Source organism: Acinonyx jubatus, chromosome D2, assembly GCF_027475565.1.
Source record: "Acinonyx jubatus isolate Ajub_Pintada_27869175 chromosome D2, VMU_Ajub_asm_v1.0, whole genome shotgun sequence".
Classification (NCBI taxonomy): Eukaryota; Metazoa; Chordata; class Mammalia; order Carnivora; family Felidae; genus Acinonyx; species Acinonyx jubatus.
Genome location: NC_069393.1, coordinates 28,086,678 through 28,109,809, shown reverse-complemented (window position 1 = coordinate 28,109,809; position 23,132 = coordinate 28,086,678). Strand labels below are relative to the sequence as shown.

Genomic DNA, 23,132 nt, shown 5'->3' with positions numbered 1-23,132 from the left:
GGCCCTTTTCGCCCCCGCCCTCCCGCCGCTCCCGCCACCCACGCGGGCCGGACCACAACACGGCGGGTCACGTGGCGGGCGGAGGCGGCGTGGGCTGGGAGGAAAGTCGGCCCCACCCCTCTGCGGCAAGCGCTTCTCGCAGCCAAACTCTCCCGTTTCCCAACTTATTTTCAAAACTGTCCTCAAATCACTGCCTCAGGGGTGGCCCTAGTTTTGGTTCACCCTGTGCGTTTCCACTTAAGTCTGAAGTGCACACCTTGCTTGCCTTAGTCTTTCTATATTTAAGCTAAAGGTTTAAAACTTCGTTCCTGAGAGGCGATAAGTAACGAAGCTGGCCAAGGCTTAGCTTCGTGAATTACACTGGATAGTCTCGTTAACCAGCGTTAAGTAGAGGGAAAAAGACGCAGTTCACTCCGCACTTTCTTCACACCCTTCTGATAGCTGCTCTTAGCTCCTTTTTCTTCCTAAACACAGAATGTTTAGCTGACTGCTTTCCCCCCTTCTCTTCATCGCGTGTATACGGTGGTGTAGATTGTCAAATACTTAAAGGCATATGTCCCCCATGAAAAACCTCTGACTTGGGGGGTTGGAGGTTAGCATGTCTGCTTTCTGACCCCAGCTCCAAAGGTGTGAATTACCTTCTCTGAGTGTATTACGCCCAGTGGGCCGTATGGAAAGAGCAGAATGAGCATGAGTTGGGCCTGTATACACTTCTGAATTTGGGTTGGAATTTGAGATTCTTGCCTACTAGCTTCAGCAATTTAGCCTTTCTAAACGCAATATTCTCATCTTTAGTATGGTAATTTCTTAATCGCAGGGTTATGAGAATTGAACAAGATAGATGTAAAGTGAGGAGTACCTAGTGGCTCAAAAATATTAGCTCCTTACACAAACAAATAATGTAGCTCTTTGCATACAAGACGCCCCTCTACTTTCCACCTTCCCTGAAATTCCAGGAGCCTGTACCTCCATATCTAGCCTTAACTAATGACTCCTACAATACATGGCAGATCTGGAGCCAATGGTTGGTAGGGCATCTGCCCCTGCAGTATGGCATTAGAACTGCTTAAAGGACTGCTCCAAGTTTATAGTAAATCATACCTGAAGTTTACTATGGGGGCCTACCTATACTGGGCCAATTATTTAGGCAAACAACCTAAGTTGTTTCTTCAACCTTAAAAAAAAAATTAGAATGTTGGAAGTGTATCACTAAGGCCCCATCTAAATCCAAAAGGCATTGCACTTCAAATTAAACTGAGAAACTTTGCCTACAACTACTGACTTTTCATTTCTGAAAGTAATCTCTTTTGTCCTTAAAGCCTAGGAATCATATTTGATGTGTTCCTTTAGATTGATGCCCTCTAACCAATCGGTGACCAAATCCTGTTGTCCTTCCCTTCCCTCCTACACTCTCTCCAATTCCTAACTACATAGGCACCTCACCCTTCCTGGCTGAGATTCTTGGTCCTGCTCTCTCCCTACTTTCTCCGTCTTAACCTGCAAAATAGTTCATAAACTGATTCTCAACCACACTGCTGAGATGTAGTATATGAAATGTTGAGAGTCAGTATCCCATCAAAATTGAGAGAAAGATTGGGGTGCCTGGCTGGCTCAGTCAGTAGAGCATGTGACTCTTAATCTCAGGGATGTGAGTTCTAGCCCTACCTTGGGTGTAGAGATCACTTAAAAACAAAACAAAAACACCTACAAAATACGGAAAACAGTTTATCTTTTTAAAAAATTTGAGGGGCACCTGGGTGGCTCAGTTGGTTAAGCATCTGACTTTGGCTCAGGTCATGATCTCGAGCTTCTTGAATTTAAGAGTTTGAGCTCCACATCAGGCTCTGTGCTGACAACCCAGAGCCTGGAGCCTGCTTCAGATTCTCTATCTCCCTCTCTCTCTGCCCCACTCCCACTCACACTCTGTCTCTCTCAAAAAAAAATGAACAAACATTAAAAAACATTTTTTTAAAAATTGAGGGGCACCTGGGTGGCTCAGTCGGTTAAGTGTCCAACTCTTGATTTCAGCTCAGGTCATGCATGATCTCATGGTTTGTGAGATCAAGCCTGGTGTTGGCTCTGTACTGACAGTGTAGAGCCTGCTTGGAATTCTCTCTCCCTCTCTCTGACCCTCCCTTGTGCATGCTCTCCCTCTCTCACTCTCAAAATAAATAGATAAACATGAAAAAAATTAAAAGTTTTGAGAGAAAATTCTCAGCTTTTTGTGAGAAAGGGATTTGTAAGCTTATGGACATCCATTACCTATTAATTCAATCATTCATTTATGTATATTGTACATCAAAGACACTTGCTGATATTTATGAAATGCTATGTGATCAATATGGTTGCTACTATGCTGAAAAATCAGAAAGCAGCATACATGACAGGTAGGATAAATGAGACACAAGTGGTATTAAAAACAAAACGAAACCCTTTCAACTAGACTTCTGGCCTACCAGTAGTTGAGAACTACTTGCCTGAAATTCAAGTCATAGTCCTTAAAGCTTGCAAGTTTGCATTCAGTTTTTCAAATGTTACCTGAATCTGGCCTTCACCTTCTTATAAATATTTTTAGCATTAGTACACTTTAACTTGAATTTATCATTTTAGAAAGCCATTTTTTTTAAATGAGGAAGCTCTTTAAGTTTTCATATGGGATGATCTCTAAGCTGCACAGTGTACGATGTAGAACAGTGTGTATAATATAATGCTATTTGTGAAAAATAGAAGGAGAGTGTGGAAGGGAGACCATATATATTTGCTTATATATGTAGAAAATAACTCTGAAAGCACTTAAACACATACATGTCTGCCATATATTTGTCATACTTTTTTGCCTGTGCCTCCTTCCCTAAAACAGTCTTCTCTATTCCTTATTCAATACGTTATCTCCTATTTATATGTTAGTTTATTTTTCTCTATGTTTTATTGATGGTCTCCCCCAACTTGAGCAGGAATTTTGTCCATCTGGTTCAGCTCTGTATCATTACCTTTTTAAAAAATTTTTTTAAATGTTTATTTTTGAGAGAAAGAGAGAGAGAGAGAGAGAGGAGAAGGGGCAGAGAGAGAGGGAGACACAGAATCCGAAGTAGGCTTCAGGCTCTGAGCTGTCAGCACAGAGCCCGAAATAGGGCTTGAACTCTAAAAAAGAAAAGAAAAAAGGCAAGAAGCAAGGGAAGAAATTCAGTTTGTCCCCAGCACAGTTCAGGTGAGAAAGTCTGTGAAACATGACATGAGATTGGTGATACCTTGTTTGACAAGATGAACATAGGTGTACTGACCTATGAGGTGTTTTTCAGTTCTCTGATTCTTCAGACACCAAATGGGTGTTCAATAATTCAACTCAATCCTGACACTAACTACCCAGAGTTAGTAAAGACCTTACAGCTTAAGGGCTCAGTCTTACAGGACTGCCCCTAGTTCAGATGCCAGTCACAAGTCCTAGAACTCCTGTACTTCTGACTAACTATAAAATGGGTGTTCCCATGATACCCTCCTAAAATTCAATCATTTCCTAGAATGGCTCACAGAAGTCAGGAAGACACATTACTTACATTTACAAAGTAAACATATCTTCTGTATCCTTACAAAGGATACAAATGAAGAGCCAGATAAAAAAAAGAGGTACTGAGGGCAGGGTGCAGAAAGGTCCTGAGCATAGTAGCTTCTGTCCCTATGGAGTTGAAGTGCACCACCCTCTCAGGATGTGGGTGTGCTCACCAATTTGGAAGATCTCTCCATTGTTCAAGAGTTGGTTTTTTTTAAGTTTAATACTTATTTTGAGAAGGTGGGGAGGGGCAGAGAGAGACAGGAGAGGGAGAGAGAATCCCAAGCAGGCTCCACTCTGTCAGAGCAGAACCTGACTCGGGGATCAAACCCACAAACCATGACCTGAGATCATGACCTGAGCCAAAATCAAGAGTTGGATGCTTACCCGAGTGAGCCACATGGGCATCCCTTCAAGAGTTTTATAGAGCTCAATCTCCAGCACACCCCAGCCCCTGTATTTGGAGGTCTAGGGTGGGCTGAAAGTTCCCACCCTCTAATCACTTTATCTTTCTGGTGACCAGCCCCATCTTGAGGCTGAGGGTCCCAATTCAAGAAATACATCATTAGCATGAACTCAGAAGTGATGGAAAGGGGCTCATTATGAATAACCAAAAAACACTCTTATCACTCAGGAAATTCCAAGGTTTTACAGAGTTCTGTGTCAGGAACTGAGGAGAAAGACAAAATATTTTTTACTATATCAAAGCCTGTCATAGACTTCTGATACTAGTCACTAAGATTTTTTACTTGCTTTTTAGTACTAAGTCCCCTAAGCAGCCTTCAACAGTAATTTGGTTTCCATATAGAATTTCCAACTGGAGAGACAATGTTTGAAGAGTCAACATTTATATTCTGGCTGACTTTGCAGTTCTATTTATATAAACAAATAAAGTGACTTTATAGCTTTAATATCAGTCTCATATGACTACAATTTATTAGAGGAGTTAGTACCAATTCTTTGTATTCTAAAAAAAATGGTATTGACAAAACTAGTTACTAACGTGGAAAAATATAGATTCCTACCTCAAAGTAGATAAAAAAATAAATTCTAAGTGGGCCAAGTATCTAAATTAAAAAATACAATAAGAATATCATATAATTCTGTATGAAGAAAGAACTTAACTAGGACAGGAGCCATTTATTTATTTGTTTGTTTGTCTTAAAACTTTATTTTTTGGGGGGTCTGGGGGTGAGGAGGAGAGGGAGACAGAGAATCCCAAGCACACTGTGCACTGTCAGCACAGAGCCTGATTCAGGGCTTGAACTCACAAACTGTGAGATCATGACCTGAGCCAAAATCAAAAGTCAGATGCTTCACCAACTGAGCCACCCAGGCACCCCAGGACAGGAGCCATATAAAATCTGTATTTCCCCATATGCTCCACCAAAAAAATTAAATAAAAAAATTAAAAAATGAAATGCATATTTGACTACATAAAAATTTAAAATATGCTCAAATTTATTAGTAGTCACAGGTATGCAAGTAAAACAATGAGGTACCCATTTTTCATTTTTTACATAGGCAAACACAAAACAAATTTTATTATTGCCATCTATTGCTTACCAGGATATGGGGGAACTAATACTCTCATACATTGCTATTATAGTGTTGGAAAGTAATCTGGAATATTTATTAAAACTATAAATATATACATACCTTTCCATCCAAAATTCCATTTATCTTAACAAAATAAAAGTATGAATATGTAAGGCCATGAATGCAAGAATGTTTATTATGGTATTGATGTTGCAGGAAAAGAAAAAAAAGAAACAATCCAGATGTCTTCAGTAGGAAACCTGTTGATCAAATTATGGTATACACTTACTATGGCATATTATTCAACCATTAAAATGATCTATAACTGATCTCAAAAAATGTTTATGATGCACTGTGACAAAGCAAGTTGCACAAAAATGTGTATACTATGACCTTTTCTATTATTTAACAAATACCCACTTCTTTATTATTTTTAAAATCCCTATAGGGGGTGCCAGGGTAGCTCAGTCAGTAAAGCATCTGACTCTTGATCTCAGCTCAAGTCTTGATCTTAGGGTCATGAGTTCAAGCTCCATTTTGGGCTCTGTGCTGGGCATGGAGGCTACTTAAAAAAATAAATAAATAAAAAATAAGACCCCTAAATACGTATATACAAATCTCTATACAGATATGGCTGTACAGACTTGGAAAAAGTATGGAAAGTTAATGTCAAAATGTTAACATTTTAACATCCCTGATAGAGGAGGTAGGCATAGATACAAGGGTTAGGGACACATCAATAAATGTTTCTTGCTAAAATTTCATATATTAAAATGAGAATATATATATGTGTATATATATATATATATATACATACATATACATATATACACATATGTATACATAAAGGAAAAGAGGATCCATTTTTTGAAACTACAGTCTGAGGGCTAGAATCTGGATTCTGGGGGTCTCCTCAAGCCCCTCCAACCCTGCGAGGCTTAAGTGGTAGCTGACTTGCCTGTCTTAAACTACTTCTTTTTAAATTTCCAAGGTATAACCACAAGTTTAGCAGATGCTATTCTTTTATGGTTTCATGTATATTATTTAGTCTTTTTGATCAGTTTATAATACAAGTGTTGTACTTCCATACAGAACTTAGTATTCTATATATTATCAAACACCATTTGGGGAGATGTGTGGGCTGTCCAAACTAAAGCAAATAGATAGGCTGATAATGTGGCCTGCCTTCCACCAGCTATATAAAGTCCTAGACCAGTGGTTCTCAACTGGGGCAATTTTGCTCCCCTAGCCTCCAGAGGATTTTTGACATTTTTTTCTTGTTTATTTATTTGAAAAAGAGAGAGCGAGAGAGTGAGTACGTGTGCACGAGCTGGGAAGGAGCAGAGAGAAATGGAGAGAGAGAAACCCAAGCAGGCTTCTCACTGCCAGTGCAGAGCCAGATGCAGCCAGATGCATGAACCGTGAGATTATGACCTGAGCAGAAATCAAGAGTCAGACGCCTAACCAATCGAGCCACCCAGGCGCCCCTGAAGACATTTTTTAGTGGGGGACGTAGGGAAGGTGCAACTGACATTCAGCAGATAGAGGCCAGTCATACTTCTCAACATTCTGCAATGCAGAGGGCAGCCCCTAACAAAGAATTTTCCAGCCAAAACATCAGCAGTGCCACAGTTGAGAAAGTCTGTCCTAGAGTTTCAACCACAGGGCAAGTGGTACTGGATGGGACTCTAACTGACAAAGATTCCCAAGGGAATGAGGGGAAGGTTTTTATTAGCAAGGCCATGTTAAAAAGCAGCATAGGCGGTGATTTTCAAACTTTGGTTTTAGCAGCTGAATTTATCTATTGAAAGATCTTAACCCTATTATATAATGTAGATCCATTTCCTTTAATATTTAAAGGACTCACACCAATCAATAAGGAAAAGATTGATAGCCAGTTGAAAATGAAGAGTTCGGTTCACAGAAAAGGGAATGCACGTGGCTTTTAAACATGTGAAAGATATAAAACCTCACTCATGAAAAGAGAAACACTCACTAATTTACAATGAAATGCCGTTTTTCACATTATCAAGGTAGTAAGGAACCAAAATTTGATCACATGCTGCATTGAAAAGAATGTGCAGAGCCAGACCCAGTTGTACAGTAATAGTAAAAATGGAAATTAGTACAACCCTACAGAAAGCAACTTGGCACTGTTAATCAAAATGTAAAATGCATATACCTCTTAATCTGGCAATTCTAATACTAGAAATCCATTTTTATAGATCCACATACTTGCATATGTGTAAAATGACTTTTATTCAAGAGTATTTATTGTGCCATGGTTCATATTAGCAAAAGATTGGAAATACACTAATTTGCCATTAAGAAGGAACTGGTTAAACATACAACCAGTACATATTGTTTATATGTATATGAATCGTCACTTAAACTCAGGAAATGGGTAACAGAACTTGCTCCTAGGGCATGCAAATGGGAGACTGGAAGACAAAGGTGAAAGATTTTGCAGGTGAGGCAGGGGCGGGCAAGGTGGGGGGCGTAGTGGGGCATGTGCCTGGGTGGTTCAGTCAGTTAAGTGTCCAACTCTTGATTTTGGCTCAGGTCATGACCTCATGGTCATGGGATTAAGCCCCATGTCCAGCTCTGCACTGAGTGTGGAGCCTGCTTGAGATTCGCTCCCTCTCCCTCTGCTCCTCTCCCCTGCTTCTCTCTCTTTCTCTCTCTTTTTCTCTCCCTCAAAAATAAAGACTTTTTTTTGCTGTAGAACCCTTTGTGCCTTTTGAAGTCTTCACCATGTGCATCATTATGTATCATATGTGTGTGTTCATATGTCATACATTATATGCCTTAAATATATAAAAGGAGGGCTGTTCTGATTGAAGTAGGCTCCCTAAGTTTCTACCACATCCCTCAAGGCATCATTAAGAAGATTTAGGGTCCCCAAAGAACACAGTAAAAAAGCCACTGTCAGAGTTGTGGTAGGGTAGACTAGCTGCTGTAATAATCATCCAGAGATTTCAATGGCTAAATACAGCAAAAGTTTACTTCTCATTCACACAACAATCCTACATGGGTGTTTTTCATCTGATGGCTTCTGGGGTCAGCTTTCCATTAAAAAGTGACCAAGAGACCCTTGTCCCTTTTATCTTGTAGCTTTGCCATTGGACAGGCAAAGGAAATTAAGTAACATCTGTTGAAAGGTTTTATGGGCCAGTCCTGGAAATGATGCTACTACTTCTCCCATTCAACTGTCTAGGAACAGTCAAGTGGCTACACACAAGGAATCCTGGGAAATTTTATCATTCAAGGTGACAGAATGGAGTTGAGGGCAAACAGAAGACCATGGCAAGCATTTAATGAAATCTAGCTACATGGCCAGTTCGTCAGCTGGATCCATTCATTATAACTTTATAAAGTTTCCTATTAGCTTTTCACCAAATGCATCCACCTCTTTAATGGTGTCTTTTGATGAACAGAAGCATTAGTTTTAATGCAGACTAATTTATCAATCTTGTACTTTGTTTTTTTTTTTAATTTTTTAATGTCGATTTATTTTTGAGACAGAGGGAGCCAGAGCATGAGTGGGGGAGGGGCAAAGAGAGAGGCAGACACAGAATCTGAAACAGGCTCTGGGCTCTGAGCTGTCAGCACAGAGCCGGATGTGGGGCTCGAACCCACGAACCATGAGATCATGACCTGAGCCGAAGTCGGACGCCTAAACAACTGAGCCACCCAGGCGCCCCACAATCTTGTACTTTGTATTGCATTGTTTGTTTTCTTTTTTTCCTCTTTTTTTTCTACTGAACTATAATTTACATACAACATTGTATTAGTTTTAGTTGTACAACATAATGATTTCATAGATAAATATATTGCAAAATGATTACCAGAATTTAGTTAATTCACCACCACACATAGCTACAAAATTTTGTACATATGTATTTAGCCTTACTTTCTTAGCAATTTTTTAATATATAATACAGTTACATTAACTAAAGTCACCATACTGTACATTACATCCCTAGGATTCATACTGGAAGTTTGTGTCTTTTGATCATCTTCATCCATTTCACCCACCCCCTGCCTGTGGCAACCATCAAAATGTATTTATGCATTTGGGTTTTTTTTGTTTTTAGATTCCACATATAAATGGAACCATACAATATTTTTAAAAATATTTATTTTTGAGAAAGAGAGTGCACGCATGTGCGCAGGTGGGCCCACATGAGTCGGGTAGGGGCAGAGAGAGAGAGAGAGAGAGAGAGAGAGAGAGAGATACACAGAATTCAAAGCATAGTCCAGGCTCTGACCTGTCAGCACAGAGCCCAATGAGGGGCTCGAACCCATGAACCATGAGATCATGACCTGAGCCGAAGTCAGACGCTTAACAACTGAGCCACCCAGGTGCCCCTGAAATCATACAATATTAATCTTTTTTCTGTCTGACTTATTTCACCTAGTATAATGCCCGCAAGGTTCATCCATGTTGTTGCAAGTGGCAGGATTTCCCTCTTTTTTCTGGCTGAACAATATTTCACATATATCATATTTCACATTTTCTTTATCCATTCATCCATCGATGGACACTTAGGTTGTTTCCATGTTTTGGCTACTATAAATAATGCTGCAGTGAATATGGCGGGTGCAGATATCTTTCAAGATAGTGATTTCATTTTCTTTGCATAAATTCCCAGAGTGAAATTACTGGATTATTTGGTTATTCTATTTTTATTTTCTTGAGGAGCCTCCATACTGTTTTCCATTGTAGCTGCATTCCCACAATGTACACAAGGGTTCCCTTTCTCCACATCCTTCCTAGCACTTAATATCTCTTATCTTTATTTTTATTTATTTATTTATTTATTTATTTATTTATTTATTTATAAACGTTTACTTGCTTTTTTTCAGAGAGAGAGAGAGCATGAGTGGGGAGGAGAAGAGAGAGGAACAGAGAGAATCTCAAGCAGGCTCTGAGCTGTCAACATGGAGCCCAACAAGGGAGGCTCGATTTCACAAACCGTGAGATCATGATCTGAGTCAAAATCAAGAGTCAGATGCTCATCCAACCAAGCCCCTCAGGTGCACCTCTTATCTTTTCGAGGACATTCATTCTAACAGGTGTGAGGTGATATCTCATTGTGGTTTTAATTTGCATTTCCTTGTTGATTAGTCATGCTGAGCACCTTTTCATATTTCTGTTAGCCATCTGTGTGTCCTTTTTGGAAAAATGTCTATTCACATCCTCTGCTGAGTTTTTAATTGGATTGTTTGTTTTCTTTTGAGTTGTCTGAGTTTTTTTTAATATATATTTTCGATATTAACCTTTTATCAAATATGTGATTTACAAATAGTGTTTCATATTCTGTAGGTTACCTTTTCATCTCATTGATGCTTTCCTTTGCTATTCAGAAAGTTTTTAGTTTGATGTAGTGCCACTTGTTTATTTTTGCTTCTGTTGCTTTTGCTTTGGTGTCAAATTCAAAAAAATCATCTCTAAGACTGATGTCTAGGAGTTTACTCCCTATGTTTTCTTCTAGGAAGTTTATGATTTTAGGTTTTATGTTCAAGTCTTTAATCCATTTTGAATTAATTGTATATGGTAAAAGATAGTGGTCTAGCTTTACTCTTTTGAATGTGAATGTCCAGTTTTCCAATACCATTTTCTTATTTTTAAGGTTTATTTATTTTTGAGAGAGAGAGAGAGAGAGAGAGAGAGAGAGAGACAGAGCACAGGTGGGGGAGGTGCAGAGAGAGGGAGACACAGAACCTGAAGCAGGCTCCAGGCTCTAGCTGTCAGCATAGACCCCAACTCGGCTCGAACACATGAACCATGAGACCATGACCTCAGCTGAAGTCAGACACTTAACCGACTGAGCCATCCAGGTGCCCTGCCCAACACCATTTACTGAAGAGACTATCCTTTACCTACTGCATATTCTTGGCTCTTTTGTCATAAGGTTTTGTTGTGTCTTGTAAATTCCCTACATATTTTGGATTAAAGTCCTTTGTTGGATATGTGATTTGCAAATATTTCTCCCAGTCTGCAGCCTGTCATTCATTCTCTTAACCAGATCCCTTTCTTTACAGAGCAGAGGTTAATATTAACGAAGATCAATTTATCATTTTTTTCTTTTGTGAATTTTGCTGTTGGTATTATATCTAATAACCCTTGCTTAACCCAAGGCCACAAATATTTTCTTATATTTTTCTTCCATAAGTTTTTTGGTTGTAACTTCACATTTCTGTCCACTTCTTTTGGGGTAGTTTTGTATGTGAAGTATCGGTCAAAGTGCCTTTTGTTTTTGTTTTCTTATTGTTTGCCTATGGATATCTAGTTGTTCCATCACTACTGCTAGAAAATACTGTCTTTCTCTGTTGAGTTGACTCTGCACATTTGTCAAAAATCAGTTGTGGGTTTTGTGTGGGTCTCTTTCAGATCTCGATCCCATTCCATGGATGCATATGTCTTTCACCAATAGTATGCTATCTTGATTGTATAACTTTATACTAAATCTTAAAATCTTATAGTAGCAGGGGTGCTTGGGTGGCTTAGTTGGTTAAGTGTCTGACTCCTGATATTGGCTCAGGTCATGATCTCACAGTCATGATCTCACAGTTGTGAGATCCAGCTCTGCATCAGGCTTTGTGCTGAGCATGGAGCCTGCTTGGAATTCTCTATCTCCCTCACCCTCTGCCCCTCCACCCCTCACACATGAGCAGGCACTCTCTTTCTCAAAATAAACATTTTATAAAAAATCTGGTAGTAGCAGCCCTCCAACTTTGCTCTTCTACAAAATTGCTTGGGTTATTCTAATTCCTTTGCCTGTTCATATAAAATTTTATATTAAGCTTGCCCATATATATCTAAAAAACCAGGCTGAAATTTTGACTGTGATCACATTGAATCCATAGTTCAATTTGGAGAGAATCAATATCATAACAATACTAAATGTTCTAATATTCTCACATAGCACATCTCCCTATTTATTTAGACTTTAATTTCTTCCATCAGTGTTTTGTAGCTTTCAATATATAGATCCTGCACATATTTTGTTAGACTTATACCTAGAGATTATATTTTTGGGGTACTATTGTAAGTGGTTACTTTTTTATTTTTTAATTTTTATTTATTGTTTTGAATGGTACTTTAAAATTTTTTATTTTTTTTAATGTTTATTTTTTGAGACAGAGAGAGACAGAGCTGGAGCGGAGGAGGGGTAGAGAGAGAGAGAAAGAGGGAGACACAGAATCTGAAGCAGGCTCTGGGCTCTGAGCTGTTAGCACAGAGCCCGATGCGGGGCTCAAACTCATGAGATCATGACCTGAGCCAAAGTTGGACGCTTAACCAATTGAGCCACCCAGGTGCTCCAGTAGTTTTAAAAATTTTAAATTCTAATTGTTCATTCCTAGAATATAAAAATACACTTGATTTTTAATATTAACCTAATAATCTGTGACTTTACTAAACTTACTTATTAGTTCTAGGAGCTTTTTTGTAGATTCCTTGATGTCTACATAGACAATCATATTGTCTGAGAATAGAGATAGTTTTATTCTTTCTTTTCAAATCTATATGTCTTTTCTTATTCTTGCTTTATTGCACTGGTTATAATTTCCAATAAAATGTTTAATGTGAATAAGAGCAGACATCCTTGCCTTCTTCAGATATAAGGAAGAAGCATTCAGTCTTTCCTATTATGTATATTAGCTGCAATGTTTTGTAGACATTCTCTTTCAGGAGAAAGTTCCTTTTATCCATAGTTTGCTGAGAGTTTTTTTAAAATCATAAATAAATGTTGAATTGTTAAATGATTTTTCTGCACCTATTGAGATGATCATATACCTTTTCTTCCTTAGTCTGTTGAAATGATGAGTTACATTGGTTGATTTTTGAGTGTTGAGCCAGCCTTGCATTCCCAGGATAACTCCTACTAGATTCCATTTGCTAATGTTTTGTGGAAGATTGTTTCATCTATGTTCATTAATGATACTGATCTGTTGCTTTAATTTCTTGTACTCTTTCTCTGGTTTGGGAAATCAGAGTAATACAGGATTCCTAATATAAGTTGGAAAGTATTCCCTTCTATTTACTGGTATTACTTCTTCCTTAAATGTTTGTTAGACTGAAATTTTCTTTGTTGGAGGATTTTTACAAATTCAATGTCTTTAATAAAGAATTATGCAGGTTATCTATTTCTTCTTATGTGAGTTTTGGTTCTTTGTGTCCTCCAAAGAATTGGTCTATTTCTCTTGGTAATTTGATTTATGGGACTTGCTTGCAGTATTGTCATTATCTTTTGGATGTCTGTAGAGTCTGTAGTAATGTTTCCCCTCTTTCATTCCTGTTAATGATAATTTGTGTCTTCTCTCATTTTTCTTGTCAGTAGTGCCAGAGGTTTATCACTTTTATTAATCAGAAATAAGGGAGTCTCTTCTCCACCTCTCCCATATTCAGATTTTCCCCACACTCTCCAGCTATCACAGTCCCCTTCTTTAGTTCTCTGACTAGAAAAATGAGCTTTGTCTTGGAGGTTTAGCTGTCACACAATTCTGCATGATTGGGACCAACATTGGGGCAAAGCAATTAGAGAAAAGAAAGAAAAACATAAGGGGGATTCCCTACACACACACACACACACACACACACACACACACACACACACACTTTCAGATCACAGGTTCACTTTATCTTAGTTCCTCTGGACTGAAAGGTTTCTCACTGGGATTTTAAATGCCTGTGCCACTGCCACCACAATACAGCTCTGTGACTGGGGTTGTCCTTGGGGTAAGGCAAAAGAAAAAAACAACAACAAGGAGGATTGCTCCATACTCTCTTGCTTATAGGAACCCCTTTCCTGCTCTTCTGACCAGAAATGTAGGATTTCTCTAGGGGTTTTTGATACCTGTATCAACTGTACAGTTATATATAGTTATGTGGCTGTCTTTGAGTCAAAACAAAGAGAAAAAAGAGGAAAATGTGGGAAACTGTATGTGTTTTTCTTCAGCTTTGGTTCCCCTCCTCAATCTATCTGCTACTATGTTTTAAGTAGCAGATATGTTGCTTTATGTATTTTGTCCAGAGTTTTTAGTTGTAATCATTGAGAAAGATAGGCTGTAGTGGGATTACTCTATCTTGGCCCAGTACCAGAACTCCTGAAGTGTTTTTTTATTTAAAAAATGTTTTTAATGTTTGTTTATTTTTGAGAGAGAGAGAGAGGGAAGAAGGGGCAGAGAGAGAGGGAGGGAGACACAGAATCCAAAGCAGGCTCCAGGCTCTGAGCTGTCAGCATAGAGCCCGACGTGGGGCTCAAACTCATGAACTGTGAGATCATGACCTGAGCTGAAGTCAGATGCTTAACCAATGGAGCCACCCAGGCACCCCTCTTGAAGTCTTTTATTGATCACATATCATACCTTTATACTATATATACTGATACATATAATTTCATTTAAAAAACCACCTGAGTGTTAAAAACATTTCTTCTGGATTGAGATATTGTTACCATTATTACTATTATACAATTGATTAAAATAACATTAATATAATTATGATAAATAATTATTAAGAAAAAATAAAATTTAGGGTGCCTGGGTAGCTCAGTCAGTTGAGGGACCAACTCTTGATATTGGCTCAGGTCATGATCTTATGGTTCGTGAGTTCAAGTCTAGTGTGGGGCGCTGTGCTGACAATGTAGAGCCTGCCTGTGATTCTCTCTCTCAAAATAAATAAACTTAAAAAAAAAAAGAAAGAAAAAAATTTTATTGGAATTGCATATCTTTTTAAAAAATTTTTTGTTAATGTTTATTTACTTTTAAAGGAGAGAGAGAGAGACATAACATGAAGAGGGGAGGGGCTCTGAGCTGTCAGCACAGGGCTTGATGCAGGGCTTGAACTCATGGAGTGTGAGATCATGACCTGAGCCAAAATCAGATGCCCAACCAACTGAGCCACCCAGGCAGCCCAGAGTTGCATATCTTATTGACACGAATGGGACTTAAAATTTTTTTTCAATTAGCTTAAGTATCTGTGAATGAATATTAGTTATTACTAGAATGAGACAGATTCAACATCAATCAGCTCTGAGAAACCTTGTCCACATATATGAGTAGACATAAATGGAAGGAATTTTGTTATTGCCGTCATCCAATTCTTTGAACTTCTTCCTAGTTATATACCAAAAATCACATAATTTTCTATTTTCAAAAATTATTCTTAATGATCAAATAGCTACCAATTGTATTAGTTCTTCTTTTGGATTTTGGTAGGAAAGAATTAGAAAATACCTGACTCCCAAAAAAAAATTGTTACTCAGTTATTAGAGTCATTCACTTTCTCATTTTGTGAGAAAGATTAGCAAATTGTATCCAATATTCTTCTATTAGAGGTACCTTGTTTAATAAGGAAAGGTTAGAATATTAAATATTGTTAAATTCTATACAACATTTTTGGTAACATTCTTTTATCTTATCAAATAGCTTGAATATATTTTTGTTGAAACATTGAAGTTCCAGATTTAGTTCAGACAACGTACAGAACAGTGATGTCCAGCAGAAACAGAATGTGAGTCACATACATAATTCTAATTTTTCCAGTAGCCACACTAAAAAAAGTTAAAGGAGACTGGTAAAATGAATTTAAAAATGTATTTCATTGAGATCAATATATAGAAATATCATCATTTCAAAAATACAATAAAATTTACACTGTTTTGGTTTTTAACTTTAAAATTGAAAAATCAGGCCACCTGAGTAGCTCAGTCAGTTAAATGTCTGACTCTTAATTTCAGGTTAAGTCACGATCTCACTGTGGTGAGATGGAGCCCTGTGTTGGGCTCCACAATGAGCATGGAGCCTGCTTGGAATTCTCTCTCTCCTGTGAGGCACCTGGGTGGCTTAGTCGGTTAAATGTCTGACCCTTGATTTTGGCTCAGGTCATGATCTCACTGTTTGTGGAATCAGGCTCCCACACTGACTGCAGGGAGCCTGCTTGGGTTTCTCTCTCTTCCTGTCTCCCTCCCCCTACCCCCTGTGCACTCTCTCCCTCAAAAAAATTAAATTAAATTAAACATTCAATTCCAGGGGCACCTGGTTGGCTCAGTTGGTTGAGCATCCAACTCTTGATTTTGTCTCAGGTCATGATCTCATTGTTCATGAGTCTGAGCCCTGCATCAGGCCCTGCGCTGACAGCACAGAGCCTGCATAGGATTCTCTCTTTCTCCTGCTTGCGTGTGTGTGTGCACGCTCTCTCTCTCTCAAAATAAACAAATAAACTTAAAAAAATTCAATTCCACAGTTAACCTTAGCTACACATGGGTAAAGCCTACTGTGTTGGTCAGTATAGGTATAGAAAATACCCAACACATAAAGAAGTTTCAAAGCTAGTCCTCATTATCAATCTAACCAGCAAAATTGGATTTACTTTCTTTCAGAAAACGTCTTCATTTCTCAACAAGAAGTTATGTTCATATGCACTGTGATAACTATTGTAAGAACGTTTTATAAGAGCCATACTTGTGGTGAGGATAATGTAACATACAAACTTGTTGAATCCCTATCTGGTATACCTGAAACTAATTGCATTAGTGTAATGTGTGTCACATTGTGTGTCAGCTATGCTTAAATTTTTTAAAAAATTAAAAAATTTAGCAGTGCCTAGGTGGCTCAGTCAGTCAAGCCTTGGACTCTTGATTTTGGTTAAGGTCATGATCTCATGGTTCATGAGTTGGAGCCCCACATAGGGCTCTGCACTGACAGCAAGCATCCTACTTCGGATCCTCTGTCTCCCTCTCTCTCTGCCCCTCCCCTGTTGGCATGCTCTCTCTGTTTCTCTCTCTCTCTCTCCTTCAAAATAAATAAATAAAACATTAAAAAAATTTTAAATGTGGGGTCCCTGAGTGGCTCAGTCAGTTAAGCATTCAACTCTTGGTTTCGGTTCAGGTCATGATCTTGCCTAGTGAGTTCAAGTCCCGCGTCAGGCTCTGCACTGGAGATGTGGAGCCTGCTTGGGATTCTCTCTCTCTCTCTCTCTCTCTCTCTCTCTCTCTCTCTCACTCTGCCCTTCCCCCACTTGCACTGTCTCTGTCTCTCTCAAAGTAAATAAACCTAAAAAAAATTAAAAATTAATTTTTAATGTTTTATTTATTTTTGAGAGAGAGAGAGAGAGAGCACGCGCGCGCGTGCAAGTGGGGGAGGGGCAGAGAAGAGACAGAGGGAGACACAGAATTTGAAGCAGGCTTAAGGCTGCTTGCTGTCAGCACAAAGCCTGACTCGGGGCTTGAACCCATGAATGGTGAGATCATGACCTGAGCCAAAGTTGGGCGCTTGTCCTACTGAGCCACCCAGGTGCCCCAAATTTGATGCCATTCTTTTTAAAAAATTTTTTTAATGTTTTTATTTATTTTTGAGACAGAGAGAGACAGAGCATGAGCGGGGGAGGGGCAGAGAGAGAGGGAGACACAGAATCGGAAGCAGGCTCCAGGCTCTGAGCTGTCAGCACAGAGCCTGACGTGGGGCTTGAACTCACAGACTGTGAGATCATGACCTGAGCTGAAGTCGGATGCCTAACCGACTGAGCCACCCAGGTGCCCCAAATTTGATGCCATTCTTGATACTATTGAAGACAATGCTGATTTGCCTTCCAAGTAAAGTATATTGCATATAGTTATATTTATGGGCACCTGGGTGGCTCAGTCGGTTGAGCATATAGTTATATTTAATATATTAAACACTTCCCAGCTCATTACCACTAGGGGAGGCTCTAAAACAGGGTCTACTACTACTACTACTAATGGTGATTAGTACAGTTTCTAAGCCTCTTCTCATGGTTCTTGTTTGAACCTCACAACCAACCTCATTTTCCTGAGGAAATTGTAGCTTTTGCTACATTCTAAAAACCACACTACTGGGGCGCCTAGGTGGCTCAGTCAGTCAAGTGTTTGACTCTTGATTTCGGCTCAGTTCATGATCTCACGGTTTGTGAAATCAAGCCCTGCGTTGGGCTGTATGCTGACAATGCCAGGCCTTCTTGGGATTCTCTCTCTCTCCCGCTCTCTCCCCCTCCCCCACTTGTACTCTCTGTTTCTCTCTTTCAAAAATAAATAAACAGTAAAAAAATAAATAAATAAATAAGTCTTGGGTGATGTATTGTACAGCATGTTGACTATGGTTAATAATACTGCATTGTATATTTGGAAGTTGCTAAGAGAGCAGATCTTAAAAGTTCTCATCACAAGAAAAATATCTGTAACAATGTGTAGGTGACAGATGTTAACAAGACTTATTATGGTAATTATTTCACAATATTCCGATATATACACATATCAAATTATCAAGTTGTATACCTGAAACTAACATAACATTATATGTCAATGATACCTCAATGAAAAAGAAAGAATAAATGAAGAAACAAAAAAACACTTGATCACTCATGCTTCATAAGATCAACTCACAAATTACTAAAATACAAACTATTACATCTCTAAATAACTTATTTAAAATATAACAAGACTTTCAAAGATATTTAATAATATTATAAGAACTTAAATGAGGGGGCACCTGGGTGGCTCAGTCAGTTAAGCATCCGACTTTGGCTCAGGTCATGGTTCACATGCTTGAGCCCCGCATCAGGCTCTGTGCTGACAGCTCAGAGCCTGGAGCCTGCTTCGGATTCTGTCTCCCTCTCTCTCTCTGCCCCTCCCCCACTCATGCTCATTTTCTCTCTCTCAAAAATAAATGTTAAAAAATATTTTTTTAATAAAAAAAAAACTTAAATGAGTGTCTCCTCTTTTCCACTCTGTAGGGTCAATGACCACCTATTTTTTTTCACTTTTGGCTTCAGCTTTTCACTCAATGTCTAGCATTAACATTGGAGCTCAATAAATGTTTTTTTTAATGAATCATAAAGTTCATAATCATTCCTATAGCCAAGTAAGTTTTGGTACTAGTGCCTCAAAGGAAGAGTCAGAAACCCAAAGGAGAAAACTAAGATGAGTAATATTCTCTTCTATCTTTCCCAATTCCTAATGCTGGGAAGCATAGTATTTACTCATTCAAAATAATTACCCCATACTTGAGAGATAATGGATCAGAATGATCTGCTTTCTGCTTACCTTGTGGGTTTCTGAAGAGGCACTGACTCAGCTCAAAGACATGTCGAAGTCCCCTGAGCAAAATCAAGGTATGCTGTGATTATTAGGCCAGCCCCTGAAGAATAAAGAAATGGACAGAAATCCAGGTGATAATGTTTTCTCAGAAACATCTTTGCCACTTACACCTCTTTTATGGAGCCCTCAGACATTTCTACCTAATTTTATTGGTTCAAATAATATCAAATATGTTTGATTTAAAACTTTATTGGGGCCTATTTTTTAGTTTTAAAGTTTATTTATTTATTTTGAGAGCGAGAGAGAGAGAGAGAACGAGAGAGAGAGAGAATTAATGGGGGAGGAGCAGAGAGAGAGGGAGAGAGACAGAATCCCAAGCAAGCTTCACACTTTTATCATGGAGCTTGATGTGGCACTCAAACTCATGGACCTGTGAGATTATGACCTGAGATGAAATCAAGAGTCGGATGCCTAAATGACTGAGCCACCCAGGCACCCTAGGACCTATTTTTTAAATCTCCTTTACCACTAATATTAATTCTACCTTGAAATCTTCACTTATTTTCATATTTGAATATTTCTGTTTCTATAGAAACTGGTACATGATATTTTTTACTTTACACATCTTGCATCATAATAGTTATTTGTGCATTTGTATTATCTCACCTATTTGGTGATAAGCTTTTTAAGTACATTAAAAAGTATATTTTTATATTTTAAGTATATTAAAGTATATTTCATAAAATATAAAACAAAATAAAAAGTATATTTTAAGTACATTAAAAAGTATATTAAAAAGTAAATATATTTTACTTAGTCTTCAATTGATCATTTCATTGATACTACAAAGTATCCACTATATACATAATGTGATACAGAGTGCCTGGCTGTCTTAGTTGGTAGAGCATGTGACTCTTGATCTTGAGGTCTGGAGTTCAGGCCCCATGTCAAATGCAGAAATTACTTAAAAAGAAAAGAAAAGAAAAAAAAAAAGCAACCAAGTACATAATGATGCATAAATGGGTATGAACATGGAGAAGAAATATACAATTCCTGACCACATAGAACTTGGGGAATATATCATTTATCATTCATACAGAAGGCATTCACATGAGAAAACTGTTTTTTTTGTGTGGTAGGTGAGATTTTGAAATATAGCATCTCTTGCAATTATAATTAAAATATAAGCTGGTTAAGGGTACCTGGCTGGCTCAGTCGGTACAGCATGTGACACTTGATTTCATGGTCCTCAGTTCAAGCCCTGCATTGGGAATAGAGATTATTTTAAAATATGTGTGCATGTGTGTGTGTGTGTGTGTGTGTGTGTGTGTATTAGTTAGACTGCAAATCCACTAAATAGTTAAATTAATACATCACTTAAATTTATGATGGTAGTAGTAAAGAAAAGAAATAAAGTAGATAATTAAAATTGCAATTAATTTACCATATTCTTATGAAAGAAAAATCACCATGAAGATTAAATATCACCTGCAGGTAACTGGTGAAATTCCAAGCAGCCAAAACCCTGTTCTAGGAAGCACATTACTTTCTGGAAGAGGATATTCTCCCTTGAACTTTGTGGGTTTAAGTCAGGTGCTGATTCAGAAATGATAAATTTAATCAAGAAAAAAATTTTTTGCAATTTTTAAAAATATTTACTTTTGAGAGAGAGAGACAGAGTGTGAGCAGGGGCAGGGGAGGGGGAGAGAGAGAGGGAGACACAGAACTCCAAACAGGTTCCAGACTCCATGCTGTCAGCACAGAGCCCTATGTAGGGCTCAAACTCATGAACTGTAAGATCATGACCTGAGCCTAATTCCGATGGTTAACCGATTGAGCCACGCAGGTGCCCCTCAAGAAAAAAATTTTCTAAGAATGTATAATTTAAATAGATTATTAAAAGCAACCAAATAAGACTAAATCAACTTTTATGTAATATAAATTAATCTACTTTTTATTATAATGATAAAACATGATCTTTTTAAAAAAATTGTTAACATTTACTCATTTTTGAGAGAGAGAGAGAGAGAGAGAGAGAGAGAGAGACAGACAGACAGATATAAGCAGGGGTTGGGCAGAGAGAGGGAGACAGAATCTGAAGCAGGCTCCAGGCTCCGAGCTGTCAGCACAGAGCCCAATATGGGGCTTGAACTCAAAAACCATGAGATCATGACATGAGCCAAAGTCAGATGCTTAACCAACTGAGCCACCCAGGTGCCTCAACATGATCCTTATCTAAGGCTTTTATTACTTAATTTATAATAATACAATATAATATACAGCTAAAATTATTTATAAAAATGTGGCATTCTTAAGCAAATTTATATATGCATATTGGTCTCTGATATAGTTTTGAAGGAATAGTTAAATAAGGATTATGAAATAATTCCATTAGTTAAATATGGATCCTAAATTATTCTGCTAATTTTTCTAGACACCATCATCACATTTTCCCTGTGTATTGTAGCAAAAAGAAGTTATATCATGCTAAAAATTAATCAGCTGCTCTAGCCACTAAAATACAATTTTGTATTTTGGTAATAGAAGGCAGAAATTTTTAAACATTTCATTAAAAAATTTTTTTTTAAGTTTATGTATTTTGAGAGAGACAGAATGAGCTGGGGAGGGGCAGAGAGACAGGGAGAGAGAGTCCCAAGCAGGCTCTGCACTGTCAGTGCAGAGCCTGATGTGGGGTTGGAACCCACAAAACTGTGAATTCATGACCTGAGCCAAAACTGAGAGTTGGATGCTTAACGGACTGAGCCACCCAGGCACCTCTAAACATTTTAAAAATGGGAATGAGATGAAGATGGTGGGGGAGAGGGCAGAATTCTAAGATATTCCCTAGAATATCTGCCCTTCTGTATCTATCATCCTTTCTCCCAGGTATGGGCGGGGCCTATGAATACGCAGGATAGCTCCTCCTTTGATTAACTCACATTGCATAAACCTGTTTAAAAATTTTTTAAAAGTTTACTTATTTTTGAAAGAGAGAGAGCATGAACAAGAGGGGCAGAGAGAGAGAGGGAGAGACAGAGACAGAGACAGAGAGAATCCCAAGCAGTATCTGTGCTGCCAGCACAGAGCCGGAAGGGGAGATTGATCTCACAAAACATGAGATCCTGACCTGAGCAGAAATCAAGAATTGGACGCTTAACCTCCTGAGCCACCCAGACACCCCTCTATAAACCCGTTTTAGCTCACTGGAGTGATTCTCCTGCTGGCTTCTGAGAGGTAACCTGGCCACCTTGTGAGCTGGCCACCTGACAAGGAACTGCAGGGGCCTCTAGGAACAGAGTGGATCCCAGCTGTCATCAGCAAGAAAGGTGGCTCCTCAGTCCTACAACTGCCAAACTGAATTCTGTCAACAATCAGTGAGCTTGAAATAGAACCCCAAGCCTCAGATGAGACCAACCCCCAGAGTACACCTTGACTGCAGACTGTGAGACCCTGAGTAGCAGATTCAGTTAAAACCTCCGTAACCATGGAAACTGCAATAATAAATGTATGCTGTTTAGAGCTACCAAGTGTGTGGTTCATGGTAACTTTACGCAACATCAGAAACTTACACAGATGGAAGAAGTATTTTTGATATGATTTAATAAGACGTGGTAACTATGGTATTTGATAATCCACAACACAGAATCAAAAATAAGTTACATAAGGGGCACCTGAGTGGCTTAGCTGGTTGAGCGTCCAACTTCAGATTTCTCAGTTCGTGAGTTCAAGCACCACATCCAGCTTGCTGCTGTCAGCACAGAGCCTGCTTCGGATCCTCTGTTCTCTTCTCTCTGCCCCTGCCCCACTTTTGCGTGCTCTCTCTCTCAAAAATAAACCCTAAAAGAAAATTTAAAATAAGTTGCGTAAAATGTTTACCTATAGGTTTTATACAGTGTCAAAAACTCAAAAAATTTGGTTCTCCTGGCTGGCTCAGTCAGTAGAGCATGTGACTCTTGATCTCCCGGCCATGAGTTCCAGCCCCA

General features: G+C 38.5%; 1 protein-coding gene across 11 annotated transcripts in view; it reads right to left on the bottom strand.

Annotated features, from left to right (window-relative positions):
- The window catches only part of SIRT1 (sirtuin 1), a 63,535-nt gene that overhangs the window by 26,872 nt on the left and 13,531 nt on the right, over positions 1 to 23,132 (bottom strand). For 4 of the 11 annotated variants that reach the window (XM_053207612.1, XM_053207620.1, XM_053207616.1 and 1 more), the window contains 3 exons: positions 22,821 to 22,986; positions 19,156 to 19,249; positions 5,207 to 5,346 (listed from right to left, as the gene is read on the bottom strand). In XM_053207612.1, the coding sequence (XP_053063587.1) occupies positions 5,207 to 5,226 (20 nt within the window). In that variant the 5' untranslated portion in view covers positions 5,227 to 5,346; positions 19,156 to 19,249; positions 22,821 to 22,986. Of the gene's footprint in view, positions 1 to 5,206; positions 5,347 to 19,155; positions 19,250 to 20,351; positions 20,411 to 22,820; positions 22,987 to 23,132 lie in introns of all 11 variants that reach the window. The other 7 variants (XM_053207615.1, XM_053207618.1, XM_053207617.1 and 4 more) reach the window with 5 other exon arrangements.